General features: G+C 39.0%; 2 protein-coding genes across 2 annotated transcripts; both read right to left on the bottom strand.

The window, feature by feature from the left end:
- Positions 1-1,213: 1,213 nt before the first annotated feature.
- On the bottom strand, positions 1,214-9,102 carry LOC310953240 (nucleolus and neural progenitor protein-like; the record flags this gene model as incomplete). The annotated part of the gene is made up of 14 exons (XM_083922202.1): positions 9,012-9,102; positions 7,965-8,201; positions 7,797-7,848; positions 7,195-7,409; positions 6,852-6,956; positions 4,765-4,837; positions 4,411-4,565; positions 4,159-4,247; positions 3,096-3,224; positions 2,891-2,968; positions 2,408-2,715; positions 2,257-2,315; positions 1,941-2,155; positions 1,214-1,544 (listed from the first exon to the last, which is right to left on the bottom strand). The coding sequence occupies exons 1-14, from the start codon at positions 9,027-9,029 to the stop codon at positions 1,214-1,216; spliced, it is 2,064 nt and encodes a 687-aa protein (XP_083778328.1). The 5' UTR covers positions 9,030-9,102.
- A 5,002-nt stretch (positions 9,103-14,104) lies between these two features.
- poglut2 (protein O-glucosyltransferase 2) lies at positions 14,105-24,330 on the bottom strand. Its single transcript, XM_083921629.1, has 10 exons — positions 23,892-24,330; positions 20,746-20,951; positions 20,373-20,578; positions 19,551-19,628; positions 18,920-19,092; positions 17,416-17,653; positions 16,517-16,726; positions 16,302-16,391; positions 16,074-16,178; positions 14,105-14,219 (listed from the first exon to the last, which is right to left on the bottom strand). Exons 1-10 carry the CDS (start codon positions 24,083-24,085, stop codon positions 14,202-14,204), a joined length of 1,518 nt encoding a protein of 505 aa, XP_083777755.1. The 5' UTR covers positions 24,086-24,330; the 3' UTR covers positions 14,105-14,201.
- Positions 24,331-27,292: the final 2,962 nt, after the last annotated feature.

Below are 27,292 nucleotides of genomic sequence, written 5' to 3' on the forward strand. Positions count from 1 at the left end.
GCTTGCCTCTGCCAAGGGCATTACAATTAACAAGGTTGAGGGATTCATTCCATATTCTCCAAGTACGATCAAGAGCCTGGAACTAATTATCGAGTGCATTCATTTATCAATTCCACCAGGTGGAGCCAGAAATACCATGAGAGCTCAAAGAAACCCTTTAGATACAGGATTTGTAATATTTGGGGCTTTTACTGCTTAAAATAGCCATTTGCCGAATTTATGTGTCATATAATAGGTTTTATGTCTTTATGCACAAGACATGGTATGTTATTATACTGCAGTGCTGTCTTCAGAGGGTGGAACAAGATATGCATTTAATAGCTCTAAAAATTGTATTTCACCACATGTACGCTGTAGCCAGCAGAGCAGTAAATATTTGAAAGGGACCAATGCCTCATTTCGTGTTTAGTATCATAAAACGTTGCTTCAGTGTGCAGGAACAATCCTTGTTAATTACGATATTATGATTAAGTAATTCCTCAGTCAATTGAAAAATTCAAACATGTTTTAAATGAATGATGAGGTTAGTCTCTCTCTCACTCTCTCTGGATCAGTTTTCATATGTACTGTATGCAAACGGTAGCAAATTGCGTTATAAAAAGAGTGTTTCGATTAACAATTCATTTTGTTCTCATTTGCTGTTATCATTCTGAGACAAAATACACATCACCGAGAGCAGATGTTTTTGTTCAGGACTTGCCCTCTCTGAAGTTTCTCCATTAAAAATGTTTAAGTATGTTGTTAATCAGTCTGTTGTACAACCGACAGAGTTCTATCTACCTAGGACTAGCAATAGTTTGGCAAGTAATCAAACAGAAAAAGATTTCAGCCATGAAAACTATTCAAAATAACCCATTCAGATATTAGGAACATTCCTGATATGTCTCCCTTCAGCATACTGCCAACCAACAACACCTTTGGTTCAATTACAGCCAGGTACCTTTGTTGCAGGCCAGATACCTCTCACTGTGTCTCTATACTGGCTTAAAATACAAAACCAAATAATCTCACAGTAAAAAGAAATGGTCACCTTTAGTTACTTCTGGCTTTAAAAGTGGCCGTTGCTGTTTAACACTTGTATAACATTCATACGAAGTCCAACAATCAGTTTTCACTCAACATCAAATTCCATCTTTCTTTTCAAAACTAAGGCCTTGTATACTGAGCTCAGCTGCATACAGTCATTTGTTTCCTTGTGTTTAATTCCACAGTGTCACAAGCCTATAGAGGCAAATATATCATCTATGTCATTATGGCTGTCACAGCCGGTGGTCTGAGATGTCGCCTGGTATGTATTCTTGGTTCTTTCGCTGTGCCCTAACAATCTAGACATTGATAACTCAGTCTTGTTCCTTTGTTGTCGCTTTTTCACACCAGTTCTTCCTGTTGAAGACTTTAATCGACTCCTGAGCGATGCAAAACGGGTTCTCAGGCCACGGCGTTTCCTCGTCGCGGCAGAAGGCCAGCAGGTTCTTGGCACTGACCCTTGAGGAGATGAAGCCCAGCAAGCTTCCTTTCTGAAGGTGGGTAACCTCCTCTGGACGCTGGGGTTGGGGACAAAATACAGAATTATGAGCAATTTGTATTAGGAGCAACTGTGTCACAGAATACTCAAGTATGTAGCTTTACCTCAATAACTCCACACATAGTGGATACTTCAAGTAAACCTACAGTTTAATACAATTCAACTGCTCTGCCAAAAAGTCTTATTTTATCATTCTGAGGTTTCGTTGTGGGGTTGTTCTGGACAGCATTATATTCAAGTGTTTCTGCCCCCTTCATGTATGAACAGTAAAAAACAATATAGAAACACTATTTACACATTTGCATTAAAAAAAGGCAGATTTAATGGCAGAGCTGTTGTATTTGGTCATGTTAATTTGAACAGCTGTACCTAAAACAGTGGCCACTGAGTGTATATTGTGCAGTGTTGTTCTTACTTGTAGCCTGCTGCCTCTAAGCATTTCATCCGTTGGCACTTTAAATGCAGGAAGGTTAAAAGACATTTTTCCTTTTCCATCTTCTGGGATTTACACCATGAGATCATTTCTTCTAGATGGGCTGCCATGTCTGTGAAAGTAGATGCCTCTCTCACTTGTTTCTTAAACTTTCGTTTCTTGTCGGCCTTGTGTGTTTTCCGTGGGAAAGATTTGCCCTGGGTAACAAAATTAAGTAATCATAAGCTGGAACCATTAGCTGACAACACTGAAAATAACAAAATAATTCATAAATATTTCATCTGGTTTGCACACAAACCTTGGTAAAGTCCCTGAAAACATCAAGGAAAGGCTTCATGTCAGTGTCAAGACCTATATCTGAAAAAAATAACAGTAATGCCAATACTGTTATTCCCCCCTACTGTTATCTCTTTAAATGTGCCCTACAGAACAATGAAAACGATTCATACCTCTTTTAACAGCAACACCCAGATCTTCTTTAACTTTCCTGGTCTTTCTCTTGATTTTAGCAGAAGTTTTCTTCTTCCTCTGCTGCTTCTGCTTGTGGTCTTTGACAGGAGGACTGGAGTGTGGGTGGTGTGCTGGCTTTTTGGTCAAGAAAAGTGTATCAGAAGGACCCAGGAACTGAGCCATATCTACTGGCAGGGAGAAGTCTGCGAGGAAGGGCATGGGCTGAGCACTGGCTACTTCTCTGAGGAGCTCCAGAAGCTGCTGGTACAGAGTGGCCAGGCTGACCAGGATGCCACGGGCAATCACCCTGATGGAGCACAAAGGCAAGTGGGGGCGTTTTTTAAAACAACAAACAAATAAACAAACACAAATCAAACCATTTCAAATATTTTCTAAATACTTGGTACAATTTAAAAATGGTATTCTGTAGTGTTATGCAGTTCTCAGCCTTTTTAGATGTGACACTGAGGAAGAGCACTCACCAGAGACGACTGAGCATGCTGGTTATCACCATATTCAAGATAAGAAACTCCTCCCATTTCAAATGCTGCTTTGAGAGTCTGAAGCACATATTAAGGACAAACCCATGAGGTGACATCAAGAAAGCCATGGTCGTCAGACTTAATACAGACAAGATCACGATTACTTTCCATGTTTCTCAACAGTCTCACCTCTGAAAAAGGATACGCAAAAGCTCTGTTGCAGCGACTCAATGTGCAGCTCATCAGCTGGGCGGCTCCCAACACTTTGAGACAGAGCCACTCGAGCATGGGTTGACTGGGGACTTCACACTCACCAGCTTTGATGCCCAGTCCTCTAAACACAGCCACAAGAAAGGACACAGATAATTAGCGTCACACAATCAACTAATGCATCACCGCTGTAACATGTGCATTAAAGAATTTGAAGCTGCAAACTGCCATGGTATAACTGCTCTGCCATAGAGACAATGGAGAAAGGACTCAATAATGGTGGCCGTCCCATGGATTTAGCTTAATAACCTGCAGTACTTCTTCTCAGTGCTTACAGCCTTGTGTCGGTGCTCTTCTGTAACAGGTTTCAATATGAGATTGTTAACTGCCACTGTCACATATGTTGGCTTATCTATTTTACTCTTAATTACATATAAAAGCACATAAGTTGAATTAGTGTCAGATACTTTGTTAAAACACAGACATTAAAATCTCCCTGTCCTCATGTGGAAGATCAGTATGTGAGCTCATCAGGATATTATTGTTCTGGTCATTGTTTCAGTTTGACCGATTCAGACTTTAAAGTTAACTTTGAATCAGGAACTCCTCAGAAATGTGAAGTTTTTACGACACGATACTCATGGGCGCTCATCTACTGCTTAAAGTTGTCACCCATTGTTTCACATAGCATCTAATCACAAAGACGACCTGGTATCGATTGCTTCTCCTTGGGTTCCCGGATGTTAACACTAAATTTAATACATTAGATTTTGCATTTAAAGTTGGTATGTTGAATTTTTGATTCTGAATTTGTGAACATTGGGAAATAAAGGTGAAAATGAGTTGTTGACAATCTGAAGAGTTCAATTCAGATGCAAAAAAAGTCACATGCCTAATTCCAATGCATACATATTCAGTGCTAGAAATTAAATGGCTTTTTAATTTCAAAAACCAATGACACAGATATGCTTCCATATAGTGGGTTGATGCTGGTTCATAAACAATTGGCAAAAACACACTGAACCAATAATTAAAAATCTATATATATGTATATATACCTTTGAATTTTATGGGGACACAACTCTGTCAGCTCCTGAAGAGCAACATCAAGCTTCATGCTCTTCAGCCTGTTAATGCATTGTTCAACCTGTGAGAGAGAAGACCAAATAACATGCAAAAAGGAAAAATTACATGTCAATTAGCTCCAACCTCTCTGACGTTTACGTTTACCACAGTGAATCCTGAAGGGCTGCCGTGTTTCACCATCACTAACAACCCAACACCCTGTAGTATGTGGACGCCATGCTTACCTGCTTCAAGCCTTTGAACGTTTTGTTGCCCCTGTAGCTGTTATTCAGGACGTACAGCAGCTCGTAGAGAACTCGTATCTCCGTTTGAAGAATCTCACTCCGAATGAGCTTAAGCACCTTCGCATTTTCCACCACCAGGGCTTTAACTCTTGCTTCTGCATAACAGTAACAACACTTAAACATCACACTTCATTCAACGGTACCTATAAAGAACATCCACACTGCCGAGGCTACATCCTCGCACGTGGGTTGCAAGCCGCATATAAACAGTGTTTTTAACGTATTGTTTAGCCCCAGACAACAGGCAAAAAGTCGACATTTTTAGCTCATTAGCATTAGGACAATGGACAGTACCTGTAGTGGAGCTGAAATGTACGAGAACAGTAGAAACGGCACCGGGAAAGGCAATGTTTACCCTGTTCCACGGCTCTCCTGCCATGCTTCCCACGGACATATTACATACAGTAGACGCTTCCCTGAAAAAAGCATGCGGAAGTCAGACAGCCAATTATATTCGACTACATATAAACGTCAGAGTTCGCCTTAAAGGCACAGAGAACACATCACCACTATAATATAATAAGTTGCATTTTTTTAAAGAAATGTAACAATTAAAGCCCACTTTTTAATTTAATTTCTTTGTATGTACTTATTTTTGCTTTATTATTTAATTTATTTTGTATGCCTTTTTATTTCATAGTGTATTTAGTACTCTTACTTATGTTACGTCATTAAAATTTAAAATTGTATTGTTTATTGGAAGGAGAATTGATTACCTTTATAGACATTCTTCTCTTTGTCAAGTACGATGCCAATTGTTCTGTTTGTATATTTGTGATAATATGTAAATAAAGTTAAAAAAAAAAGAACACCGCAACTTTTTACCACATAAGACTATTATTTGACGAGATATTACTGTTAATAAGAAAAGTATATGTAGGGTATTGGATTAAAAGGGGCATAATCTTTGTTACTACTAAGGATAGTAATAAGTTGCCTTACCTTAAATAGACATTTCATTATTATTATTATTACACCATTCTGTGCACACGTGATGAAATTGGAGCAGTTTCAGTTGCATTTAGAATATAATAAACCCTTGTTTAGTATATAAAATATTTCATTTTATTGTAGTGTTGAATATTTACAGGGGCTGTTGCAAAACCAAGTAGCTCATAAACAAAAAAACATTAAACAAATGCTTAAAAATTCCTGACAATGCTGAGGACACTTCCTAATAGGGCGGCTGTGGCTTGGTGGGAGAGTGGGTCGTCCTCTGTTTGAGAGATTGGTGGTTTGATCCCCATCTCCCCCCGGTCCACATGTCGAAGTGTCCTTTGGCAAGACACTGAACCACGAATTGCTCCCCGTGCTGCGCATGGGTGTGTAAATGTGGTGTGAATGGTTAGATCAGATTAGATGGTATGTAGATGTCCACTGCCATCAGTGTGAATGTCTGTGTGAATGGGTGAATCTGACAGACACTGTGAAGCGCCTTGAGTAGTCAGATGACTAGAAAGGCGCTATATAAGTACAAGTCCATTTAATACTTTCTTTAATTACTTTATTTTTACTATTATTTACAGTTTTTACTCTACTTTGTCTCATTGAACCTTAATTATCTACTTATGTTATATGTTATTTAATTACCTAGTTGTTTATTGTGACTATGTCTGACTGTAAGGAAAGGATAGTGAAATTCATGTTGTGTTTTTTGTTTTTCACTCTTAAGCAGACGCTCTGACGCAGCATGCAACTGTTGTACTTTTTTTGTAGTCTGCCAAAAAATGTAAATAGAAATTTGGAAACAAAAAAAGAAAGGAAAAAAAATGCATAATATAAATACATTTTACTTACTTACATTGAAGTAACATTAAACATCAGTGAGTTAAACTCATTTTGACTTTGTTTTGACCTTAATCCCATGGTCAACCCTGGCTCTGTGGTCCCACAAACTAGCTTGAGTTCTTACCAAAGTGAGTTGCCATGACAACTTATGCACCTGTGAATCGCAATTAAACTAGTTTTCAAAATAAGTGGAAAGCCTTTACCTGGCATTGCATCTCTTATATTGGAAATACAATACATACTGTGTGTACAGTGCAATCAGTGTATCTGTCTGGTTATACAGTAACACATTGCCTCTGTAGCAGTGTTATCATTTGAAATAGTGCTACTGATTCAATACAAACTACCACAGTACTATATGTGTCATATTTTGACAGAAGCGTTTCATTTAAACATTTAAAATGTATTTATGGTTGCACTGAATCATTTCTGATAAAAAAAAAAACTCAGCCACATTGTGTAAAAATATATATTCTTTATTTAACTAGTAGAACATAAAAAAACAAAGAAAAAACAAAACAAAAACAAAAACAAATCTATGCTCCCTGTTTACTCATCCAGGTGATGACTTGAAAATTCACTTCATCCAACACAGAGTCCGCTGATCTTCCCTTCATTGTCAGTCCATGGCTGCCTCCTTTCAGCCAGAAAACCTCAACTGGAGCTTTCATTTCCTTTACCATCCCTTCAAAAAGGACCTGAGTAAAGAAAGAAACCAAAAAGAAAAATCATAAAATAAATATATAATGGGGACTAGGACATTGGAGTAATTAGAATACAATACATGCAACATGGCAGGATATTGTCCATATTATACAACCCTGTTTCCAAAAGAGTTGGGATGTTGTGTAAAATAGAACTTAAAACAGAATGCAATGTAAATCCTCTATGTATGGATTAATTTTCAGAATAAAAAGCCCCCCCAACCATCCTCACCCTGTCACACATGTTGTCCTCGGTGCCTGACACGCACAGAACAGGTATGTGTTCAGGTAGCCCCCTGAGATCTTCACTCCGTTGCCGATGGGTGTGTGTCTGTCCCGGGGGGTGCAGGGGGAAAGACAGACAGATGACACCCTGTACCGCATCCTCGGCTTCATCACTTAGCTGCCTGGCTAGAGCTGCAGCAGCACGACATCCCATTGACCTGCCTGTGGAAGGGCCACACATTTCGAGTACAAAATATCATACCCAGTGAGTGCTGTATTTTTTAATAATGCATAAAATTGTATTTATTTATTCTGATAGCACGTGGAGTACTGGCTGATTGTGTGTTGATGGTATGCCTGTCTAATGTCCTTATATGTCCTTGTGTTGGAAATTAAAAATTGGGTTCTCATTGTTTTTATGTTATGTTTTTATTGTCGTTAACAGTCATGTGTCTCACTCACTGAGATTATTTTTTCCCCAAGGGGACAAATAAATGATCTAGCAATATACTAGTGTATTGTTCATTAACCTCAAACCTTAGAAATGTGGTGACACACTCACTTGTGTCTACGTCATGTGATATAAGTAAGCCTACCATTGCTGCTTACCTCCAACAAATATGTGCTTTATGGCAAACTTCTGTAGAGATTTCAAATAGTCCTTGAGAAAAAACACATGCATGTACAGCATCTCACTGATTCTGAATCTGTTATGGCAGCACATTTATACTATTTTATGGATACAATAGTAATTCTTGAATGAATGAAAATGCTTACCCACACAGCACGGTATGCCTTCACTCTGTAACCCAAGTTTAAACCTTTACATGTGAAACGCAGACAAAGGAAGCCAGCTGAAACTAAGGCATGTGCCAGAGAGACCAGATGTTTGAAGTTCATGTCTCCGCCAGCCCCATGTGTCAGAATGACAGCTGTATGAACATCTGTTACTGAGGCAGGGCAACACAAGGCAGCATCCAGATACTTAGTCCCAAATGGCACCTTCATTGTGTCCTGAAAGTCAGTGAGCAGTCAGTGAGCGCTATCTCTAACATTAGACTCTGCCCCTTTCAATTTGACACTTTACACCAGGGGTCTTCAACGACTTTTAGGCCAAGGATCCCTTAGTTGAAAGAGAGATGAAGCAGGGATCCCCTAGTACACATATTAGATTCAATTGAGTTGCATACTAGATTGGACCTAACAGCTAGGGCAGCTTAAAGCCTCTACACACAGCTTTGTATGGTGTATACAATACTAAGATATACAAGGAGCATTATTAACATTCATATGCTGTGTAAATGTCTTTATTTTTTCACAAATCTATATTTGCTAATACGTTGTATTCGTGTTACTGTATATTTCAAGACACATTTTTGCACACAAAACGTTGGAAAGATATTACCAAACAATTTGGCGGACCCCTGCAGTAACTCTCAGGTCCCCATGGAGGTCCCCGGAGCCCCTGTTGAAGATCTCTGATTTACACCGTGCAGGATAAAACATCCGCGGGAAGTGTTTAAATGAGTCTCGTCATGAGTGTTTCAAAGTTCAGAGGGTTTTTCCACTCACCAACTGACACCGTTACAACTTAATTCTTGGTATGAGCGACATTTCCCGGCTTTGACGTTAAAAAATAGTTTTCTTGTTACTAATAACGGTAACTTACGTCGTTTCCCAACTTGTTGTGGTGAAACGCCTTCTTAGCTACAGCTTAAGCCATACTGAGCTAGCTAGCATGTACGCACTTACTCATAGAACTGGAGCAACAATAAACTCAGTAGCTACTACTGTATGTGGCAGTATCTAGTGTCAGACATTTACCTCGTCAAATGTGGCCATTCCAGGCGTGGAAGAATATGTACAAGCATAGATATAAAGAGTAGATGCCGCATCGAACGTTGGGCCGCGAGAAATGCGGCCGCCATCTTGGATCGGTCATTCTCCCAGATCAGTTCTATGAGTGACTCGTTGAGCCTCTGAGTTGATCAGCAGAAGGAACAAGATGCCAGAGCACTGTGCAGCGTATTCCTGCTCTAATCTAATATTACAATATTACAATTCATAATCAGTACGGTACAGTACAATTTTAAACAATTATACATAAATCCATGCATTTTTGAATGTTATAGTGAGTCCCTCAGGCTGTGGCAGGTAGATACATATTTAGCTGCCAGAGGAGCTGCTGTCCCTTATTTTATTATTATTATCTTGTCACAGTAGAGGCGTGGAGATTAGCCTCTGTGGGAATGTTAGTTAATTTACCCCCCGGCCAGATGTGTGTGTGCAAGCCTGTGTAGATATTAAAGGAGAAGCAGGGAGGAGAGGGGTTGTCGTACATGTGGTCTAGTGTAAATGGATTGCACATTTCCAGCAGTAGGTCAGCGGAGGACGTGCTGTGGTTTCATGAGAGGAAGACACTTCAGAGACGGTTAATCTCCGGTCACCTCAGATATTCTCAGTTTTGTTTTTTTAAATATTGAACATGACATTGAGATGAATTATGAGATCATTTTTCATGTCATGTCACTTTTTTTTTTAAAGTTTAGACTATCAAAGGAGAAGTGACAGAATCTGATCAATATCCTTTGCTGTTAAACTGTTTCATCAAACAGGAGCAACATGATGTGGGGTTTATTATAAAGAATGAATCAGAGATTTAACATGTATTTCCACTCTGTGCCCGATATTCTCACAGCTGAACTAAATGTTCCATACATTTTTACTTGGTTCTCCACATCTCCACTTAAAGCAGGACGAACGTCACATGTTTGTAGACCAGAACTGATGAGTCCAGGCTTTTTTAGTTCAGTTGTACCAGAGAAGTTGAAACAGTCTGAAAAGAAAAAATCATACATTTATTTAACTAAGGAAAAATCTTAAATGGTTTGTATAATTTAAAATGGATATTACTGAACTATGCCCCGTGTTTTTGTTTGCACATTAAATACAATTACTACATAATTAAAATATGTAATAAAGAAGACATTCACATAATTAGACCTTGCCTAAAAACAAAGGACACAGTCATTTTAGATACTATACAAAGTACTCCTCCAACATCACTGTCTTTACCAATTAGAGCTACACTCTAATTGGTAACTGTGCAAGAACAAAAAAGTGTGAAAATGATCGATTTAACAAAATGTTATATATATTTTTATACCACACACACTCGCTGAAATGTGGACCCTCCCTCTCCACTACCACGACTATGTGACTGGCAGAGCATGGATCATTTCTAAATATTTATTAACATATAGGGTTCGGCTCTTGTTTTTTTTAGTGCTTTAAATGGAAGTGTGTCTGTTTGACTTGTATTTAGATGTGTCCAAAATGTCATCTCTCTCTCTGACCTAATTGTATTGATACTCTTGATTTATATGTATTTTAATTTTCTCTGAGTGTGTGTGTGTGTGTGTGTGTGTGCGTGCGTGTGTGTGTGTGTGAGAGAGAGAGAAAGAGAGAGAGAGAGAGTGAGAGAGAGATTTATGTATTCATGTATGAAATATAGCCTATTAATACTCTATAAATGATTTCTCTTGTTGTGTTTATATTTATAGTGTTTGCAAAACACCTATCATACATCACATATATCATATATCAGAATATTCTATTACTGTTAATCCCACTGTGAATATTAAAATACTCTGAACCGTGTCCTGTCCTTACACTGAGTGGAGCGGGCGACCGGGCCAAGATGGCGGCTCCACCGCTCGTCAGCGCCAATAGGCCCAACGTTCGATGAGGCGTCTACTCTTTATGTCTATGTGTACAAGCATGAATGTGAGTGTCTGTGTTTCTTCTCTGAAAACCTCCACAGTGGAACCTGGCTACACACTGACCCCTTCTGTTCAGGAGGGGTCACTACAGCGTCAACGAACGACCCTTCTTCAGTGCTTCCACTTGGCAGCAAGCAGTCGACTACATTTATTTGGTTTGGTTAGTTTAGTTGAGTTACTTTACAGATTCAGATTAGTTTTTATACAAAATATTATCAATAAATTAAACAACATATATTGCTTTATAATGAGTCAATTAAATAGATGAAATAAAAAAGCTATTATAAACTGGTTAATTAACTTTGCAGCATTAAAATCAAAGTAAAATAGTGACAAAATAACTGTTTTATTTATTGTTGCCTAGATGATTATTGATTATTGAATTCGAAAATTGGACCACAAAATGAATATTAAAAGGCTATTAAATTAAACTTTGTTAATCCATACTAATGTGTCTGCTGATCAAACCCCGCACCATCTCACACTTTGTCTGCTTTAACATTTACAGTTTCCATTTTGTGATTTCTTTAAAATTAACTGACCTTTCACATTACATATAGTCATTTATTATTAATATAAAAATATGAATACGTTTAGCCTTAATTTGAAGCAGCTGGCATTCAGATTGGCCATCTATTACATATGTTTAGTCAATCAGAGCTTTCTACTGTTCTGTGGGTTAGAGTTCTTTGAACTTGTAGGTGGCACACTATGTACATATCTTTAAATTAATGAGTAGAAACCATGTATGAAACCATTCTTTTATTGTAATTATAAACACTCTGGTGGCACACTCTGTAATGGTTTGTTGAGTCACAGACAGTATTGAATTCAGCAGTGGCATTTATAATGTTAATTTGAGCAATTATAGGATAAATATACAGCAGGTGTCAATTCATATATATATATGATATATGTATACAATATATGTATGTATACAATATATATATATATATGTATACAATTTTATAAATGTGTGTGTGTGAGTGTTGGATACAGCATGGTTTGCATGATCTGTATTCAGTGTAAACATCTGGTTGCAGTCCTTGTTCTAAAAAAGCAGAGATGCTGTGTTCAGGTTGGTTGTTCATCGCCTGCCAGGAATTTTTTGTTTGCGTGTGTTATTTTGCAGATCAGATGTTTATGCTTTCAGTTATATTTGACCTTTCTAGACCTTTCTACTGTTGTGCTCTTGGACTGACTTTAAGTATCATCCTTTTCTACAGCCAACTACTTTTATTTTGAAATTTCCCGTCACCCTGTTATAAAGGGCTCTATTAAACATTTTTATTAAAGTTGCATTTCATTTTTGTTTCCATTAAAACTTTGCAGATGTTTATCTTCACTAAAACATCTACATTGTAATATTTGATTTTAAATTAGATTTTTGTAATGTCACAATATTTAAGATATATAATATACACTAACTGATGAATATACAGTAACTGTGTGTATGTGTGAAGGACTGAGACCTGACTGAGGGGAATTGTATGCACTTTTTCAAAAAAAAACAAATACTTATTTTTTAAAAAAGGCCATTAATACATGTATTTCCTTTAACTGTTGCTATGTTTTGTAATTTTTCAATAAAGTTAAAAAAAAAACAACAACAACTATTGCGTTAGGGGCTTGTGTCAAGTGAGGGGCTTGTGCTCCGGGGCTGCAGCTGGATGGTGCTGGTTCAAATACCTCAGGATCATGTTCACGAGTGAGGGGACGATGGAGCGTGAGTTTGGCCGGAGAATCGGAGCAGCGGGGGCGGTGTTGCAGTCGCTCTACCGCACCGTTGTGACGAAAAGAGAGCTGAGCCGGAAGGCAAAGCTCTCGATGTACCGGTCAATCTTGGTTCCTACCCTCACCTATGGTCATGAAAGCTGGGTCATGACCGAAAGGTCGCGGGTACAAGCGGCCGAAATGGGTTTTCTCAGGAGGGTGGCTGGAGTCTCCCTTAGAGATAGGGTGAGAAGTTCGGCCATCCGTGAGGAACTCGGAGTAGAGCCACTGCTCCTTTGCGTTGAAAGGAGCCAGTTGAGGTGGTTTGGGCATCTAGTAAGGATGCCCCCTGGGCGCCTCCCTAGGGAGGTGTTCCAGGCACATCCAGCTGGGAGGAGGCCTCGGGGAAGACCCAGAACTAGGTGGAGAGATTATATATCTCCACACTGGCCTGGGAACGCCTCGGGATCCACCAGTTAGAGCTGGTTAATGTGGCCCGGGAAAGGGAAGTTTGGGGTCCCCTGCTAAAGCTGCTGCCCCAGCGACCCGACCTGGATAAGCGGTTGAAGATGAGATGAGAAGATGAGATGATATATTGCTTTAGATTAAGCTACACAGCAGTATATTAAGTAAATACAATTAGCCCCACCTTTACCAGCTACACCATTAAAGTACAATTTACATTAATCTATCAATAATGGTCTAATAAAAATATTCTGCAGTGGGCCATTCTGCATGATTAGTACTTTTACTTTTTTTACTTTAAGCACATTTTGATTCAAATAGTTTTGTACTTGTACTTAACATTTTGAAAGCAGGACTTTTACTTGTAACAGTATTTCTACAGTATGGTAATACTACTTCTACTTCAGTAAAAGCTCTGAGCACTTCTTCCACCATTGTCAGCGAGACTTAGCTAGGCACAGATGATTTTTCTTTTATGGTGGTCAGCTACAAAACAGCAACCTTGGAGCTGGCAGGGTTTGTCTTGCTCAAGGACACATCAGTACATCAGGTGTTTGATGACAGTGCAGATTGAACATAGGTCCCATGCTAAAATGTATGTGTTATGTTTATAGGTTATTTCACAGGATGGATACTCGACAAAATCCTGTTCAACGGGGTGGCTGAGCGGTTGGAGCAGTCGCCCCATGTAAAGAGGCTGAAGGTCCTCAAGGCAGTGGCTGAGTGTTCGACTCTAACCTGCATGTCAACCCCCCCCCCCCTTCTCTCACACCCCATTTCCTGTGTGTGAAAAACTGACAAAATAATCTTTAATGTTCAACAACACTTTTAACTGCAAGTGTAGGTTTTTGCATGTGCCTTTGCATAGGGTTTCTGTGTATGTGTGAGTGTGTGAGTAAAACAATCACTTTAAACTTACAAAAAGAGAAATATTTATTTTTAAAAAGCAGATGCAATATTCATATCATAAGCATACAATGATTTACCACTCTGAAACATTATTTGGCAGTATATGAGGTATGAAGGATTGCTCTGTAACTGGATGACAGGTCAGTCAGAGTTCATCCTTTGCCTGGAAAACAATCAAAAAGATTCATGTTGGGATCAGAAAGAGTGGTGTCACTAGGAAATGTGCCAGCTTTCAAAACAAAGTAGTAGTCGGATTTGTTTTGGCATAAGGGAAAAAAATACTGTATGTGCCATCAGATATATAATAATACAATTATAATTTGTAAAATCCAATAAGAGGCAGCATAATTATGTACAGCAGTTTTGTTTGAACTTTAACTCATTCAAACTTGAATAATCACTTTGTACTTAAAAAAAAGAGGTAAAATAGAAAAATGTAAGCAATTTTTTTAATGATTAAACGGTATATATTATAAGCATATTATGGTTTCACTCATGTTGGCAGATTAATCCTCTTCTCACGATGTATGAAAGCACAGCTCCACCCACTTCAGCACAGCTCCACCCACTTTCAACCTCACTACATGTTTAATTAGCCGGTGTGCAGGTTTTTTAATATATTAGTGTAATTTTTTTATGTTCAACTTGCATTTATTTGGTGAGGTGCAGTGGCTCCTCACATACACCAGAGGGAGCCACACTCTGTAAGTTGGTATGGTGTGACCCGGGGACGAGTGGTATGAAAGTTTAAACATTAATACCAGTATTTTTTTTTCCAGTTATTAGTATTACCAATGACAAGTTTAAACCCAACAATGTATTTGCCAGAGTTAGGGGCAATTATGGTATGTTCTGCTATAAGTCTGCCTGTTCTGGAAGTCCAGTTTAACCAAAATACATCCCTCTCAATCATGTACAGATAAACAGGCATAACTATCAAAGAGCAGAGGTTCACTGCACCATGAAACCAATTTCTTTTTTTCACAGACATTTTGATGAGTCACTGCAGAGAAAGCTCAGTTGGAAATAATAAAATCCACAACGATTGATTTCCATTTATCTGCTTCAGTTTCAGGGTCCTGATATTGTGCACGCTGACTCACTGTCATGGCTTACTGAGGCACTTGAACAGAACAAAGCCATCGTTAATGTTATCAGTAACACCTGTGAGTCAGAATGTCTGCTGTGAAAAAGGTCTATTACAGAACAGAACAACCATTAATACACACATAAACCTCTTTGTCTTTGCCCCTGTCACTGTCTAGCTGGTTGGAAGCTCATATACGGGACATGGAGGTCTTCAAGAGAAGGTCAGTGAATATTGTGCAGCTGTAGCTCTTACATTTACAGACTTCTGCCATTTTTCAGTAACCACTGAAATCAGGTTAAATAGACATGCTACTGTTCTGAGGGAAGGCACAGTCACCATATGACAATGTTGGCTATTCCTTTTTTTTTTGACAGAAAACAGCATGGGGAATGTATCTGTAAGAAACTAATCTGCCTGTAACCTTGTTATTAATATTAAGTGCTAAATGAAGGTTAAAATTAAATGTTTTGTTTGATATAGACGGCTATTTGGGGGATTATTTTATTGGGACTAAGTACTTTTGGGCTACCTATTAAGGCTTAATAATGTCTAGTCTATTCAATCACTGTAAAGGTTAATACGTCAACTGCAAAATTAATTGTAAACACTACATAATAATGTTGTTGACAAATTTAAACCTTTTATTACATTTTGTTACTGAATCGAGCTTTCAGCTGGGATCGGGAGAATCCCATTTTTTTGGCTCACAGGTGTCCCAGTCTTATTAAAAAGTTTGAACACATACTGAGGTTGTGATCCAGATCAAAACCAAAGCTGGACAATGATTCAAGCCGATTTCAGAATCCTTTTAAAAAAAATGTAACAACCCATTTCCCCCTGGTTACTGGTATAATCCTGTAAAATGAGGTTAGTTGAAATGATACAAAGTCACTGCGACACAAGGGAAACTTAAAGGGTGTCCCTTACCCTCCCCCTGTGGCAGGAACATGGGAACAGGTCATCACTGGGCTGCTCTACAAGCTCCATGCCTTCACGAATCTTGGGCTCTGTGACCTGGAGTTTAGCGTACTCCTAATAGAAGAACATTAAACTTACAGAGAGCACTATAACAGGCTAATAATAAATATGCAATTAGAACACATTTCTGCATCATGTGAAACCATACACCCTGAATAGAGTGTGACTGTTTTTTACCTGGAAAAGTTTGTAGTAGTAACAAAATATGTTGTTTCCCATAAGATAATTACGGGCAAAGTGCTGACCGGCCAGTGCAATTTTCTTTGCCTGAAAGACAGCAAGAATCAGAGCAACCTGGTTATTTTTTTTATCACACAGAATGGAATTACACCATGTCATAAGGTTAACTGCCCGACATAATGTGCAATGCCCATAATCATTATCATCGCCACCTCTTCATCGTGATCACGAGCCCACTGGATCTTTTCCAATAGGTCTCCTAGGTCTGCCCTGATTGGGATGTAGTGTTCCCACGGGCGAAGCTCGTTGTAGAAATGCTCGTAGTAGCCAGAATCCTGCTTTAGGACCACACTGTCTCCTGCCAGTAGGTAAGGCAGACGATACGCTGCCACTGTGCCATCGATGTTTATTTGGTACTTGTACTGGTGGTGGACATGGGATAGAAATAATGATTAATTTACTTTCTTCTAAATCAATTCTGAAAAACATGCCAGTTAAAATATGAAACACTTTAGGTTTAGTTTAATACACAGCAGAGACAGAGCTACATCCCATCAGAGACATCTTTTTGGCAACTGGATAATAAGCACTGGTTTGGACCATCAACTCGTGAGAAAATGATCTTGGTCTTTAAATTCCTCACCAGACACTACAGTGGTTTACTTAGGCTCTCTAACCTTTTGTGCAAATTGGACACACTCCGCTTGTCTGAGCTTGTTTGCTGAAAATGCCTTCCTATGGTTGTAAAACAATTAGCTAAAGCTAAAAAAAATGAAGCCTTAAGGAGTTTAGGATTCATTTGTACTGGATCTAGCAGCATTAGCATCTCCTTGCCATTAAGGGGCTTTCAGACTGCCGTATGCCAACTCACCACATCCACTCATTTCAGCGCAGGAGGCAGCAGAGAAGAAGCATTTTTGATTACGGCTGCAGGGGTATGGAGCAGTTGCTGCCCATGTGAACTTGCACAGATTCTTTCCTGCTGCCCAGAGCCCAGCTGTGTTAAACCAGCTTTATGCATTATAATTTAGTTATTATCAAAATATCACAGACTCCAAGACATTTTATGGATCAATGAAATCAGAAACCAGCCTGGCTGGAGAAATCTCACCTTGAAAAAGTCAAAGAAAGACACATGTTTGACCAGCGGCCCATATAGGCTTTCATCATGTTTGAAGAAGAAGAAGTTGGTGAAGGCAGCATCTATCATGTCGGAGTGAGCCCTGGAAAGCTTGACCAGTTCCAGACGTTCCTGACGACTGTCCCGCCCCCTCCAGAAGGCTGTGGCGTTTTTCTCTGGCCATGGTGGCCCTGTGTTCGCCTGCACTGACATCATGTCCAGACTTACTCTGTTCATTGAATAGACAATATGTTATCAATATTACTCATTTCTGCATGTATTATGGACACATATACACTGGAGATGAATATTAGAGTATTAAAGTATTAATGCTTGATTTATTCTGAAATAGTTATTTTACATTGTTCAGAATTTGATAGAATATCTGTGGCTATACCACTGCTGTAGTAGCATGTTTTTATAAAAAACCAAGGCACAACAAAATTAGAGAACAGTAACCACTGTTTCATAAGAAAAGATTTAAACAATGTTTTCTTAGGGTTATAGGATTCAAAAATGAATAGGAAGTGTAGAGGCCCTTGGTTTGAATGACTTCAGCACATCACTAGTTTCTCACACTACTCTGGTTTGATCTTGGTCCATTTTTTTTGCAGCCTCTTCTACAGTTTGGTAACTGTAGTGGGTTCCTTAGACATTACTTTGTTGCAGAGGATTTTTCAGAGATTCTCTATGGGGTTTAGATCTGAACTCTTCCGTCTCCATATTTAACTGACTTTGGGTTCAGTTGTTCCCAGTCCGACGCCGGACATAATGTTTCCTATCAGACCCAAATAAATTGGGTTTTGTTAAAGTGCCTTGGTTATTTAAAAAACATGCTAGTACAGCATTGGTATAGCCACAGTGGATATTCTATCAAATTATGGACGATAACAAAAAGGAATATTTTTGAATTCTCTTATTTTGTTCTCCAGTATATATATATATATATATATATATATATATATATATATAAATATATAAAATGACAAGCAGTATCTGAACTGCATCTAAATTTCTGTATGGCAAAAGTTAATGTATTGTAACGTATGATATTGAGAGCTGTTTTGCTGTTTCAATCTAGATGTAAAATGCAATATTTTCTAGCAAGAGGTTTTTGCTGTCCCACACAAATCTTGCATAAAAATGCATGAAGCAATGCTGTGTAAATAATGAGAAGACATATCTATTTCAGTTCCACATGATTCAGTCTGCACTGTGACTGTGTCACGGTGAAGTCTGAATACACAGACTTCCATGTCCCCATTGTCATCCGTTTAGGGAAGAAGAGCATATTGAAAATCATCTTCATGACTACATGACTGCTGTGTGTCCAAGCTGACTACAACTCCTGACAGAAACTTTTCAAAGCCCCCAGGCCCACAGGCAGTGACTTGATAATGTTGCTTACTCTAGTCTGCTAACTACAAATCTTTTAGCCTAACCCAGCTTTGCGCAATATTTTATAGATACATATGTTTTAGATGCATGGCCTTACCTTCCCATGGTCTCAAGGACAGACTCAGTCAGGTCATAGGTGGGCATGACAATATCTCTGGTATTGTTGGAGCCACACCAGGAAAAAATGGGATGAAGCTTATCACTGGGTTTCCTCTTCTCCAACGGCCAGTCACCAAGGTTAACAAAGAACTCCATATCAGGGAGCTGCACCTGGTTAACAGTTACACAGCGTATATGTCTTGGGATTTTAATGTAAAGGTAAGAACAGAAGGAGTGGATCTGGTATGTGCTGCCTCTGTTAAAGTTAAACGTAGTAATGGAGTTTGCTTTAGCATTCTGTGTGAAAGTACTCAGGATAAATACAACAGTGTGTTGTATACATTATATATATATATACACACACACACATATATATAGGTATATGGATGTGTGAATTAATCTCACAAGAAAGAAAAACGTCCCCGGTCCTCGAGAGTTAAACGTCATCAAGGCATCCACATCAAGTATGGTCCACATATGAGCACACTCAGAGATTAACTGGTCTTTGTACTCGAGAGCTGGCAGTGTAAACTTTAAAGTCCGGTCCGTCTGAAACAGCCCCATTGGTTTATGTCTAGATAATTCTAGGCTTGCAGTGCATGTGTGAAAGGGGCGTTAGAAGAGCTTACCTTCCTGGTGAGTGACAGGAGGATTGCATCCATAAAGATTCTGAAGCCAACATGCTCTCCAAAAGTTTTAACGTAGATCTAAAGAGAATAAAAAGCTATATCAGCACAATAACAGGAGATATGGTCAAAAGCTCTGAAACGCTAATAAGTAATTGTATGGCCAGACTGGTATATGTTCCCACATATAGGAATTATTTCAGTTACGTACAGAAAAGAAAGACTATTTTTCAATTGTTAATTAACAATGTACAATGACTAAATGTTCAAAATAAAGTATTGAAAAATCACAATGGGATTGTGAATCCCAGACAACTGATAAATGACTGGATGTTCCCAGGTAATGCTAGCACTGTGTTAACAGGGCTTTAGACATATCACAATTAAAGGGAACCTGGATTGACGTCAGTAGTGTTATTTTGAGAAGATTGTACCCTTGAACACCTGTTTGATAGACTGTTCTTACAGGTGTGTCACATAGCTCCAGGCTCTCCTGGCCCACTTTACATTATCAGATGGCCATAATTGTCATCCAGGCTAAAGAAATATGACCCTTTATTGCCATACTGCCCTTTGAAGGGATTTGAAAGAGACAGATATATCAGTTTGCTGTTACACCAGGCTGATACTGGCTGTTTGCTAAAAATATAATATCCACTCACCTGGTGTTTCGTACCTTTTTTCAAAGGTAGAGCGCTGCCATGTCATTAACTGTGGCATAACTGCATAGTGAATAGTTTCAATCTGATGATTTTGATATTTCCATTTATCTTATTTCTTATTCCTTCTGTGTTTGGTGTTTCTGATGTCATATGTGTGATGCACCTTGTTGTTTTTAACAGTGTAGTGGCAGAGGCTTTGTCTCTGCCCAAAGCGCTGTGGGATCTCCTGTGCGTTACGATCTGGGTCGACACTAGTGTAGACGGCCAGGTCCCTGTCTATCTGAGGGAAGGACTGAGGACAGTGCATGTGGGCCTCCCATACAGGACCACTGGGCTGGGGGCAGTCACAGCCCTCATGGTAGACTGGGCCTGTAGAGGAAAAACACAGAAACATCATCTTCACCATCATCATCATCATCATCATCATCATCATCATCATCATCTTTAAGATCCTTCTCCTGACGTAAACATGTGCCATCTTTATGAACACAATCTCATCCTAAGACATTTTATAGGCAACTTGGCTTGTGTTCTACCTTTAAGAATGAATGGTGACTTGGCGACATGCTTGTTTTGCAGCAGAATGTGGAGGTGAAGGTCTGTGTAGGTGGCATACATTCTGTAGCGAACCAGGAAGGAGCCATCCTGACGATCCAGGACCTGGATCCAAATCCTGGTGAACTGCTCCACTGGAGACACAATCTTCACTTCAAAGGTCTTCTCACCAGGTGATGTTGTTAAACTGTAAGGAAGAAAACATGGAGAAGGGGCTCCTGCTAATACAGCACAAAGCTGGAAAAGTACCAGCATGCTGGCATGCAAGTCATGCAAGTGACTGAAGCAGTGATAAACTAAGTTTAGTGTACAAAATCAGCCATATACAAAAAGGTCTCCAGTTCTCTTGAACAGGCAATCGCGCTTTTAAAATTCACCATAACACATTTATTCTGATGCTAATTTGTTGTTTCAGTGTTTTTAATTTCCTCGTGATCGAGAAAAATAACAATAGCAGCTGATTAATCGGCATTCGCTTTTTCCAATATCGGTCGAACTCCTATTAAAAGCAGCAAGACGATTAAAAAAAAAAAAGTCTCATATTTTTCAGTTGCATTGTAATTAAAAGTACAAGTTGTGCATTGGTATTTGGCATGCTGCTATTGTCTGTCTCTTGTGGGTTCAACCGACAACTGTAATGTCGTTTTTTGTTATAGACATGAATGGAAGTGAGAAACTGATCTATCTTGAGACCCAAAGCATGTGTGAAAGTGACACCCACTGAGTAACTCCACACAGAGTGGGATATCTTCATTGGACCCATGGGAGCTTTTTGTTGAAAGGGGTTTTAGAAGGTTGTCTGACTCTTTCCCCCTGGGGTGCAGACTTTCATGTCTGCTCTCTAACTCTTACTAGTTTGAAATTTCACCATAGTTGAAAAGATTTACTGCATTTTCCATTCTTTGCACTCACGCAGTCCTCAGGTGCTAAAAATACAGTTACATCGTATTGCGTCAATAAAATTAGGACATTATCGTTTCAACAGTCAGTTATTTAAGAACCACACTCTTTTCCCCCTAGAAATTAGAATTGTGGGGATTACACCTGACGACATTCATTTCTTGATGGGAAAATAAACATCTAGGCTTTAAGTTTAAAGGGGAACATAATCTGAATAAAGAATTCCAGTGTTATTCCCATGGCCTGGGAAAGTTCAATCAATATTTGTGAACATGAGCTACTCTCTCTCAAAGCCAGAAACCAGAGGAGTAAGTCTAAAACTTGTCATTAGGTATAAAGTCTAAAGCTGCTCCATCGACAGTTAATGAATTTTGTTTGTTTGGTTTTTAAATCCAAACGAGTTTTATTCTATCGCCCTATATACTGAGAACATTCTCCTAGGTGCTCTCAGTGTCATCTAACTGCTCAAAAAATGAAGGGAACACTTAATCGTCACCATAACACCAAATCGCTTAAACTTCAGTGGTATCAATCTGTCCATATAGGATGCAAAAGGGATTGTGGATGAATATCACCTGCATCCGTGGAAATGAAAGCAACAAAAGGTGCAATGGAGAGGCAAAAGCAAGACAACCACCAAAAAAGGAATGGTTTTGCATGTGGTGGCCACAGAAAATTGCTCTCTCCTCATCAACCCAGCAGCAGGACCAGTATCTGCTCCTTCGTGCCAGGAGGATCAGGAGAAGCACTGCCAGAGTCCTACGAAATTGCCTTCAGCAGGCTACTGGTGTTCATGTTTCTGACAAGTGGCATACAGACTCCATGAGGATGGCATGAGGTCCTGATGTCCTTTAGTGGGACACCACTGTGCTTACAGCCCAGCAGCATGCAACTTGATTTGGACATGTGACAGGTGTGAAAGAGTCTGGAGACGCCGTTGTGAACATTATGCTGCCTGTAACTTCATCTAGTATGACTGGTTTGCCGGTGGGTCAGTGATAGTCTGGGGAGGCATATCATTGGAGGGTCGCCCAGGCCTCCATGTTATAGCCAACAGTAGCCTGATTGCTGTTAGGTACAGGGATTAAATCCTCACAGCAATTGTCAGACCTTACCCTGGTGCAGTGGGCTCTTGGTTCCTCCTGGTGCAGGACAATGTCCGGCCTCATGTGGATAGGGTGTGTACACAGTTCCTTGGTGACAAAGGCATCAATGTCATTGATTGGCCCTCTGGTTCACCTGACCTATAGCCAGTTCAGCGCCTATGGGACATTATGTGCACCCAAGTCTGTCCAGACTGTCCAGGAGCTCACTGATGCCCTGATCCAGGTCGGGGAGGAGATACCCCAGGACACCACCTGCCGACTCATCAGGAGCATGCCCAGGCGTTGTCGGGCCATACACACTGAGTCACATTATGAGTTGTTGTGATAAAATTCACCTAAGTTGGATCAGCAAGAAATGTCTCACTTGGATTTTTGTTGTGATTTTGAATCCAGCCCTCAGTGAGTTGATGATTTTGCTTTCCATTGACTCTCGTTACATCACTTTGCGCTCAACAATTACATAGCGAACATCAGTAAAGATTTTCAGCTTGAATAACTTGTTCATCAAGATCTGATGTGTGATTTAACACTGTGAGTGCGCCCAAAGTGTCCCTTCAAGTGATTTGAGCAGTATACCATCTTTCACAATCCATCGTCTATGGAGCACTACCACACTTTATACTTGATGACATCACAAGTTTGAGTTCTGGCACTCTAATTTTTGGATTTGGGAAAGAGTTGTTCATGTTTACTAATGTGTTTTGGACTCAATAACATGTATGGATTTTGAAAATGGGCGTAGCTCCCCTTTAATATGATAATGACCTAAAGTTATTTTTCGGTAAAAACAAAACAAAACTAAAAACACTGAAGAAAAGTATTAACAGCAATAAACCCTATCTGGGGTTCAGCTGCGTCTTTGTTAACGTAATGATATACAATTTTAGTATTTAACAGTCACATCCAGTTGAAATTAAAATGATACACACGCAGTTATTCTGATTCTAGCACAACCACTTGTTTACACATATAAAACAAGTTAAATAAAGTATTTTTGACGTACATGAAAATATTCCCACCACCTTACAAAAAACAGATTGATGCTACGTGAAACATTTGAAAGCAGTTTTGCTATAGCATTTTACAACATACTTATCAACAGGCCTAATATAACGACTTACTTTCTCCCCGAGCTGTCCACCGCCTGCACGTAGAAGAATCGAGCCGGGAGGACGACGTTTGCCTCGAGTCCAGGTCCCCATACTAAAGTGTTGGTAGCACTGGGTACCGAGTCTGCCTCAGCCCCCGGCAGTTCAAGTGTGAACAGACCCAGACAGAAGAGCAGCAGCAAACACGAGAAGAGCCGAAGAGACATCGGCCTACCTGTCCTTTGACGTTAGCTGGTACTTTTCTACAGCCCTAACTTTCCATAGTTGTTGTAAAAATGCCCAAACATAAAGAGAAGGAATATGAGTCTGTAACGCTAGCTAACGTTGTAACGTCCCGTTTCCATTTGGAACAACACAACTCAGCGGCGGCATTGCTAATGTCCTTTATTTGACTAACAGTTGTACTGTTTTAATACTCTTTTAGCTGTGACACAACATTACCGTTAGCTAACCTGGTTCCAAAATCCTTCCTACACTTTAGTTAAGTGTCTGCTGAATGAGCAGGGGGCGGGATGAGCACGCCCGATATAGCAATCTGATTGGTCGCCACTCCGCCGAATCTGGGTTTGATTGGCTGAATGAGCAATCGACTCCTGATCGGCATGTGATTGCACAGAAATCCGGAAGTCAAAGCCTTGGCTACACGCTGGGTGTATTTCCTTGAAACATTCATGGGAATGATGCTGAGTGAATGGGATTGAGAATGTGGCTTATTTTAGTTAGTTTAGTTTAGTTTTAGTTTTATTCAGTGTCTAATTTATTATTATACTTAAATATTAATTATATATAATATAATTAAAGGTTGATTATGTAGACTCTTTATGAAAAGCTATATTTTTAAAAATAATACACCGCAGGGTGTTTTGCGGGGTACAGAATGAAAGTATTGCTTTTTCATAAAAATATATATATTTAGTCTGAATTAATAATTTAAAAATGTTTTGATGGGTTTGACGATGACTTTCTGTCACGTTCTGTATACATTGTACCAGACAATAGTGGCCTGCATTGCGGGGTGCCGGGGTTGTCTGTTGTTTGGTGCAGCTACTGTAGGCTGGCACTGGGTGAAATGGAGTTTGCCAATCCTGCAGCTGCTTATTTGTCCCAGCTGCTGAGTGACTGGAGATGGACAAAAACTAGAGTCAATACAGGCCAAGCATTCACTCAATGGACTGAGATAAAGGAGTTCAACAACATTAAAATGCATGCCCAAATGACTACGATTCTCCTTAATTGGTAAGCTAACTTTCATCTTTACTTAGCTGTAACGGTGACTGTCAGTCAAACTCCTCTGCAATACTTGTTTTTATGGTGCAATTTTCTGGAGGGGATGGGCTCAAACAGGCTCAAACAGACTCAAGTCCCCTGGTGGTCTAACCAACCTGGCAAAGCGACTGCTTTTAATTATATTTTGTTGTTATGACTATGATCTTGAGACACTAGATGGCGGTGTTCTGCTCATTCTCCATATTCAACATTTAATATAATATAATAATAATATATTTAATATTATTATAGAAAGAGTGGAACTTTATGATATGGAGAGATGTCCTTATATGAATAATGTACATAATCAAAACTTCCCATTCTCCAGGACTTCAGTGGTAGAAGTAGTATTCATATATTCGTACAATGAATACTTCAAGTACAGTTTGCTAACGTAAGGTTTTGAGTGCAGGACTTTTACTATACTTTTAGTATTTTCTCAGTGTGGTATTAGTACTTTCACTTAAGTAAAGGATCTGTAAAGGACAGGGATATATCTTCCAAACTTTAAATACTCAAGTAAAATACTTCACGTTTGTACTGAAGAACAGCAGGCTACTAGGGCTACTACTGAGTAAATTAGTTCCATTATGTCATTATTGGGCTGAGACTGGAGGAATTTACAGCTTGTTATGGATTTAAACTGTAAATTAATATTTGAGAGAATTATATAATTGTGACAGGATATATGAAATGCAGGGAAAATAGATCCATTATCATGGTAATAATATTTATGAGAATTGCTTGTGAGATAATTCACTGACTGTATGCTACTCGTAGTGATCAAGCAGGTACGGTACATTCTAAAAAGGTAAATAGGTAATATTAAAATAACAATAAAACCATGTTGTACTTTCAAGCTTTGGGCTGATTGAGGAAGGGGGCAAGTAAAACAGAGCTCTCAACTGCGTACATCAATCAATGTTTATTTTAGTTTGCTTTTGCATCAACATATTTTCAGTTCTTTTTTATCAAGTTATTTCTATTACACTAGTATAATATCAATAAGAACAAAAAGTGGTAGAATCCATTTAAATAAGACAAACTTTGCTGCCATCATTGAGAAAATCAGAGAAATGCCTTTTCAGGATACTACAGTGTGAAGAACTACAGAGTTCCAGTGATTTAGACAGAACCAGAATACCAGATACAGTACCAGCAGTAACAGGTACAACACATACAGAGAAAAATATCCCAAGAATGTCTTCATCTTTTGTCGTTTTTTGTTTTTGTTTCACCTTTCTCCCAAGATTCAACTGTACAGTTAATATAAAAACCGAAAACATACAAACCAAAAACATACTAACAAAACACCCTGTCAGTAGAAGTCAGATTTTTTATAATTTTCTTTTGGTTTTGTTTTTAGATTTTTTTTGTGTTTTCTCTGCCACTGAAAGAACTGCACTGAACACAAATCCCATGGACGGTACAGATGTGGGAGAGATTTTTTTTCTTTGACATGTGTAAGACACCTCATTGAATCAAATGATGTGTAATTCCTGAAATCCATGTTGCACTGCTTTAGGATTTCCGGTGACTTGGGTTTGGTGAAAACAAATAAAGGCCATTTAAGCCTGCCTCGGCAGCCTGACAGGAAGCTAGCAGACATGACTTGCAATGCAGATAGATCCATTTGTGTTTGTTATTTTTATTTAGGTTTTGAGCGTATGTGTCTCTGTGCATATTTTATGTGGGAGTGACGTTAACATGATCAAGGCGCAATGCCTATGTGTTAATGCTTGTGTGTATCAAGGCCTGATGTGTGAAAAATGGATATTAATAATCCTGTTTGGTTTTTAGATCAATTCAAAATACAGAGAAATACACAAGTACAAAATATCCTCCTCAGGTAATGCTGTTTGCCCGTGCCAGGTGGCTACCCATTGACATGTACAACACAATCACAATATGATACACAGCCATGTATCATGAAACATTTGTTGGTTTTAACATACAAGAGCCTTCAGCTGAGAGGCCATCACCATCAAATATAGGACTGTGACAAGTCATCAAGAACAATATCGAACAAAAAAGAACATATTTGCCTTCAGTTGAAATCGTTGCAAATGTTTTACACATGTACGTAGTTTCTTCACTGACTCACACCTGAACATCACTGAAAAAATACTGTTACCTCTCCTGAACCT

The sequence above is a fragment of the Echiichthys vipera genome (assembly GCF_963691815.1).
Source record: "Echiichthys vipera genome assembly, chromosome: 10".
Taxonomy (NCBI): Eukaryota; Metazoa; Chordata; class Actinopteri; order Perciformes; family Trachinidae; genus Echiichthys; species Echiichthys vipera.